Source organism: Eptatretus burgeri, chromosome 2, assembly GCF_056783735.1.
Source record: "Eptatretus burgeri isolate ZD-2024b chromosome 2, Ebu_testis_v1, whole genome shotgun sequence".
NCBI classification, from domain to species: domain Eukaryota; kingdom Metazoa; phylum Chordata; class Myxini; order Myxiniformes; family Myxinidae; genus Eptatretus; species Eptatretus burgeri.
The window spans coordinates 70127068-70134567 of record NC_140962.1 but is presented as its reverse complement, the minus strand read 5'-3'; the positions used below and the strand labels follow the sequence as shown (position 1 = coordinate 70134567).

The window sequence follows — 7500 nt, the reverse complement described above, 5'->3', positions numbered from 1 at the left end:
AAGAGAGAGAGAGGTGGGGAAGAGAGAGAGAGGTGGGGAAGAGAGAGAGAGGTGGGGAAGAGAGAGAGAGGTGGGGAAGAGAGAGAGGTGGGGAAGAGAGAGAGAGGTGGGGAAGAGAGAGAGGTGGGGAAGAGAGAGAGAGGTGGGGAAGAGAGAGAGAGGTGGGGAAGAGAGAGAGAGGGGAAGAGAGAGGTGGGAGAGAGAGAGAGAGAGAGAGAGAGAGAGAGAGAGAGAGAGAGAGAGAGAGAGAGAGAGAGAGAGAGAGAGAGAGAGAGAGAGAGAGAGAGAGAGAGAGAGAGAGAGAGAGAGAGAGAGAGAGAGAGAGAGAGAGAGAGAGAGAGAGAGAGAGAGAGAGAGAGAGAGAGAGAGAGAGAGAGAGAGAGAGAGAGGAATCTGTTGTGCTTTATGAATCTACACACACACACACACACACACACACACACACACACACACACACACACACACACACACACACACACACACACACACACACACACACACCTATAGCTCTATGACATGTTAGTGTTTGGCCATTATCGGCAATTTTTCGGTAATCATCATCAGCTGATTGGAGTCATTGTGGTGTGCTGATTCCTGATTGCAGTACATCATGTATACAACCCAAAAACCTTGAGTAACTTTCACCCTTGTTTCAGGCAAATTTCAATCAACAAGTTAAAAAAAACATTTCATTATAGACGTTTCAAGGAGATGTGCATAAACATTATTCTTTACAAATTGCTGGCAATCATGGTGTGATGGGTAGAAAAAAATTTGACTTGGTAATTAAGAAAACACATTAATACGGAAAACAGATTAGAAATCAGGTGTTATCAAATTTATTTTGCTTTGAAACTCACAAAGAGAAATCACATAACCTTTCTAAAGCACACCGAGTCATAGAAAAAATCCAATTGCTCTAGAAACAGCCGTGAGGTCAAAGGAAAATGTGATTGCTCGTACGCTACTGAGGTTAATAGTTAAAACGTACTGTACACCTATACCTCTATCCTAACCATACCAAGGTAATGTGTTACCCAAGCAGTAATTCTTGACATCATACGTTTCGGGCCTACCTGACTGTTATTGTGTCAGTCAAATTTGTTTTTTCATATTTAAAAGGTATTGGTTGGTCTCCCGCTAAGCTTGTTAAATCACAAGGTGAGAAGCCTCCACTCCCGTGTGGCAAACACAGTCTATTTTAAGTTCCGTACAAAGTTCCGCATGGATAAGGCACACGAAAGGAGATAAACAAAGGCTTACCTTTAAATATCATTCCTTAAATGTGGAATTAAAATGAAAATTAGTGGAATTCAATTCCTACAGAGAGCACACAAGATGTCAGTCTATGTCTTTCGAGGTTGAACCAAAATGGTGGAGTTCAGAACAAGAGGGGTGATTCGACGTTGGAAGTTTTTTTTAAAAATTATTAGAGCGGTATTATATCTAGCAAATACAACCTGCCGCTTCGCTGATGGGAATATTAAGAGGGGGAGAGGGAAAGAGTGGGGGGGATACAGAGTGGGAGAGTGGTGGGAGAGAGAGGAGAGAGAGAGTGGGGGAGAAGGGTGGGAGAGAGGAGGAAGAGAAGAGAAAGAGAGAAGGGAGAAAGGAGGAAGAGAAGGGAAAGAGAGAAGGGAGAAAAGAGGAAGAGTGGAGGGAGAGAGATGAGAGAGATGAGAGAGAGATGAAAAGGGGGGGGGGCATGGAGAAGAAAAAAAGAGAAAGGTGAGGGGAGGAGGGGGAGTTAGCAAAGCAAATGATATGTTATGCTTATAATAACCCCACACACACACACACACACACACACACACACACACACACACACACACACACACACACACACACACACACACACACACACACACACACACACACACACACACACACACACACACACACACACACACACACACACACACACACACACACACACACACACACAACACACACACACACCAGAGTAGATACGCATATATCTCCCGTAAGAGCCTTTGTGAGTGGAACGTTGTGTCCGAGGCACCGTGGCCTGTTCCAACTTCCGTTTTGCTAATATATATACATACACACATGCGTGCAAATGTACACATGCATAAAATACATAAAAACAACAAGCACAAGTATTTAACTTTAAATAGTTCTTTGAAAGAGGAATTCCAGTGGGAAATTAGCAAAATTCAATTGAAAAATATATCAAGCCACAGAGAACACAAAATGTCAGTTTATGCTTTTCACAGCTCGAACCAACATGGCGGAACTCCAAACACGAGGTTGATGGACGTTATTTTTTATGTGTATATATGTTGAAGTGAAGTGAAGGGGTTTGGACATGTGCACAGGAGGGAAGTGGAGTATATCGGGAGAAGGATGTTGAAGATGGAGCCGCCAGGCAGGAGGAGAAGAGGAAGGCCAAAGAAGAGGTTCATGGATGCAGTGAGGGCGGACATGAGGGTGGTTGGAGTGTCAATGGAAGATGTGGAGGATAGAGCAAAATGGAGACAGTTGGTCCGCTGTGGCGACCCCTAACGGGAGCAAGCCGAAAGATGAAGAAGAAGATGTTGAAGTGAAGGGTGGATAATGAAAGCAGATCGCACAAAAAGTTTAAACAAAGCGATATCGTCTAAAAACAAAATTGCACAATGTTTATTGTGCACTTTATTGTTCAGAAACCATTGCGGCTTGTTCCAAGTCAAGGCATTGTTGAGCAGGCTGAACAAAATGGCGCCCTGACATCTTCATAAGACTTATTTTGTTTTTTTTTTGTGATTAGCACCCCCTAAATCATCTGCAAAAGAGGTATTTAAATTTACTCAAGCACAGTTTTCATTCATGCTCTCCCTTGGAGTTCCCTTAGTATGCATGCAAAGTTTTGCGCCACAAGGTTTCATGGTTTTGGAGTCATGGAGGACACACACACACACACACACACACACACACACACACACACACACACACACACACACACACACACACACACACACACACACACACACACACACACACACACACACACACACACACACACACACACACACACACACACATTTGTTATGATAGAAAATAGATCGATTGGTTAAAATATCTTTGTATTGACATTTAACAATCATTTTCATCTTCATTAACTGGTGTAAAATGGCTGATGCCAAATTGAAACAATTATTTCCAGCCTAATTAGTATGAGCCTGGTGTGGCTCAGTGGTTAAGGCGGTGGCTTGGGAGCTTGGGACTCAGCCTGTCATCCTTCCGATGGTCGGTGAAATGAGCACCAGTATACTGGTAATTATCCCTGCAGGGTCGAAGGAGACTCAAGGGTTGGCGTCAGGAAGGGCATCCGGCTGCAAAAACATTGCCAAAAGAAAGGGTACCATTATTGGAGCCTGCAAAAAGCTGACCCCTGCTCAGGGATAAAGGCTTTCCAATGGTTTGATGATAATGATGTTTCCAGCCTAATTAGTACCTAACAGCAATAACAGTACCCTGAGAGTTGACCTGAGGCACCACATGCCAGGGCGTGCACTTGGGGTTGGGGTGGGGGGAGGGGACCAAAAAGGGTAACTCCAGAATTTGACGAGGAGTGTTAAAGCTTGAGTGTGGCTCCAGCGTCCCAGGGGTGTAGCAGATGAGTACCACAGGCAAGCAAAAAAGGAACAAATGAGTGGAGGTCAGCAGTGACTGGATTTAGGTAGGTTCCTAAGAAGGGAGTTGAGTTGATGATGGAATGTGTGTGCCCTGCAGAAAACTTAGGGAGGGGGGGAGTGGGGATGTGGGGGACAAAGCACGGAAAGAACTGAGGGTACAAGACTAGAAAGGAAGAAGAAGAAGACAGAGAAACCACCAACATATCTGTGATGGTGAAGTAATTGGTCCATGGACTCAACCTCATCACGGGAGATTCAAATAATCTTGAAGACCTTGGTTTCCACAAGGTCAAGCTGAACAAGATGTGAGGCAGGGAAGCTAGCCCAGGGTCAGAGCAGTACTCCATCAAGCTGCGGATGAAGTCCTTGAAGGTGAATATGAGTTCAGGTGTGCCAAAGAACGAGTTTGTACGATGGAGATTGCCCAGTTGGCGGCTGGCTTTGGAGGCCAACTTTGAAATGTGTTTTGCCAACCAAAGATCGTGGCTAATAGTGAAACCCAGGAGTTTGAATGATTTGACTTCCTCAAGAGGATTGTTATGAAAGTAGATGGTTGGGGGCTGCCAGATGCTCTTTTCAAAGAGAGATTGAGTGAGTGTGAGATTTGTCTGGATTAAAAGACATATTCCAAGTGTTTGACAGCTTGTGATGTCAGCTGGTCAAGCACTTGGAATATTTATTTATTCCCCTTCATCCATCCCTTTCCCATCTCTCTCCCCCCCTCCCCCCACCACTGTCCTGTCCCACCCATTCCAATAATTTGTTTACAATAATTGTTTAACCCACTGACTGGTGCTGATGTGATTTTGCAGGCATGTTTATGTGGCAGATACACTAAATAAAGAAGTAAAAGTCATGAACAGGAAAGAAGACAACTCTTTATCTCTGGAAAAGGTAATGGGATGCATGATAATACATCTTCACAATTATAAACTGTGGTTTATTTTGAGCCAATCATTTATTTGTCTTCTGAGTGTACAGTATTTTAAATTGAAATTCCATCTCTTGACATCTTTTCATTAAAATAACTTTATATTACTTATCTAATTCAAACAAAAGAGAAATAGATAAACTAAGAGACAGTATTTGTTTAGTGTCACATGAATGACTAAATTGTGGCTCCTGACGATTTTGACAGTGATGTTGAAGCGTTTTTGTCTACATTTACAAGTTTAGGTACAAAAACTCGGTATTATTCACAACAGCAGGTTTTTGCTCTGGCACCAGGATCAACCAATTTATTTTATGAAAATGTACATTTAATGCCAGTTTTTTTTGCTGGAATGACCTTGTCTGAAACCAAATTGGTGATCTGAGATTATTTTGTAGAAAAGGAAGGATTTAATATCAACTACGATGATGGATTCAAGGCTCATAGACTCGGCTTCATCACAGGAGATTCCAATAATCTTGAAGGCCATGGTTTTCACGGTGTCAAAGTTGAGCAAGCTGTGAGGCAGGGGTGCCAGCACAGCTGTGAATGTGGATGAAGGTGTGGATGAAGGCCTTGTAGGTGGATAGCAGTTCAGGTGTGCCAAGGAAGGAATTTGTAGGACAGAGGAAGGCCATTCGGTGGCTTTCTTTAGAGGAAAACTTTAAAATGTGGTTTGTCCAAGAAAGATCATGGCTGATTGGGAGACAGGAGTTTGAATGACTGAACTTCCTCCAGAGCATTGTTAACCCTTTGCATTTACTGATCTACTTCTACTTTTTCATCCTATACCATGAAGCATCCTTCATGAAATAAAAAAAACAAGCTCGAATGAGCAAAGATCCTCGTCCTCTTAATGATGATGTCATAGAAACGAATATGACATCATTGTGATATATCAGGTTTGCGATAAATTATAATCTGTGCTTATGCCCGGCTTGATTCCCGCAAACAAAATTCAAACAGCTTGCCTAGTTTCGGAGATAATGGTATAGGCAATTTCCATTAGCGGCGATATTATAACGTCAACTTTTTTTTCTCGGAAGAATTTCCAAAATCGGAGATGGTTACTGCCTGCGCGTGGGCTTTCTGCATATACATGGCAAGTTTCACGAAGATCCGATGAAAACTCTGGGTTGTGAAACAAAAAATGTCAAAAAATAGGAATGACGTTATAAAAAATTGATATGACGTCATAGTGATGTATCATATGTGTGGTAATTCATCTCTGCTAATGCCCTGTTCGATTCCCGCAAACAGAATTCAAAAAGCTTGCCAAGTTTCAGAGATAATATTTTAGGCGATTTCCATTAGTGGAGATATTTTGATGTCATAACTTTTTTATAGGAGGAATTTTCAAAATCGGAGATGGTTACTGTCTGTGTAGGGTATTTTTACATATATACGCCAAGTTTCAGGAAGTTTCGATGAAAACTGTAGGCTGTGAAAGAAAAAAGTCCACAAGAACAACAACGTGAGTAAGACTTAGAGATCCTCCACGAGGATCTAAAAATTTGGATTACTCTTTTCAATTTCACCCCAAACATATTTAAGTACAGTTTACAAAAACTGATCAGACAACATTTTCAACTGAATGTTAATTTTCTATTGTCTAGTTATAGAATTTCTGTTTTGGATAAACAAATATTATTAAATGTTATAGTGTTTGTGCAATTCAGTTTGTCCCCCACACCCCAAAAAATATTAACATTGAATCCCTTCTGTGCGAAATTTGCATTCCCAATCAAAAAATCAAACATGTCATGTGACCAACTTTCTTACACAATTCAACTACATGACCCAAATCATTAATATTCATGACCGAATACCCCAATGGTACACAATCTTCCATATCATATGACCACTTCAGTCAGTTGTGCAAACACACAAGTCTTGTAAATATGACCTTGCCCTTTAACTTTAACTCCAGACAACAAAATAATTAAAACCACAGAGGCTATTACATTTTTTTGTCTTTTTCTCCCTGTTCATTTTCAAATCACAGGTCATCAAATTACATGTCCTTCCTGACAACATTGAGGTGGATCGGAAAACTGGAAGTCTCTGGATTGGTTGCCTCCCAAGCATTTGGCCATTGGTTTTTTATGGAACAAAGCATTCTCCGGGGTCAGAGGTGAGATTATACCTCCTATTTCCTAAAAGAGTTATCCATAATCTCTTTTTTCAATCAATGACGCTGTTGTAAGGTAATTCATTTACCAAAAAAAAACAAACTTTTCCAATGTACTAGGTGGTGCGCATCGATTGTCCTTCTTCTGCCAAGCCCATTGTGACCACAATATATTCCAACAATGGCTCAGAGCTGCAGTCCTCCAGTGTTGCGGCAAGACATGAATCTCACCTTCTGATTGGGACGGTTTTTCATCGTATGATGCGCTGCACTCTGCCCATAATTCCTCTTGAATGTTGAAGATAATTCTTTCAATATGATGTCCTGTGTGGGAAATACAGTATTATTGCGAATTTTAATGACTAGCAGAGTACCCGCCCCATGAGTGATCTTGTTCCAAGCATGCAACACATTCTTCTGACACATAACATTTTTGGACGGTGTATAGGCAACAGGCAGCTCTGTAAAGGCCAAAAAAAAATCCGGGTTAGGTGCATGAAGCAGAAAGATACCTCCTGCTTATAATTTGAAACACCTCACTATATAGTAAAATGTGGGGAAAAGAATACTTGACTGTAAAGGGTGGGGACTTGTAATACCCTCTTCCACCTGGAAGCAGTGCGACACGATACACATTCACATCGAGAACTTGTGTACCCCAGACATGCTACACTATTCTTCCACAGATAATTTTTCAATGCTGAATTTCAATTACAGTAGAATCTGGATAATAAGCGTATGCGCTTATTTTTAGATTTAGTGGAACACACATGCGCTTGTTTTCCATTTGCGCTTATACA

The 7500-nt window shown here is 41.6% G+C and overlaps 1 protein-coding gene across 1 annotated transcript in view; it reads left to right on the top strand.

The window, feature by feature from the left end:
• LOC147032260 (serum paraoxonase/lactonase 3-like) overlaps nucleotides 1-7500 on the top strand; it is a 139731-nt gene that overhangs the window by 132105 nt on the left and 126 nt on the right. Inside the window, exons 8-10 of the mRNA XM_085869685.1 lie at nucleotides 4451-4532; nucleotides 6575-6703; nucleotides 6821-7500. The exon at nucleotides 6821-7500 is cut by the window's right edge and continues 126 nt beyond it. Of these exons, the coding sequence (XP_085725811.1) occupies nucleotides 4451-4532; nucleotides 6575-6703; nucleotides 6821-7000 (391 nt within the window). The 3' untranslated portion in view covers nucleotides 7001-7500. The remainder of the gene's footprint in view (nucleotides 1-4450; nucleotides 4533-6574; nucleotides 6704-6820) is intronic.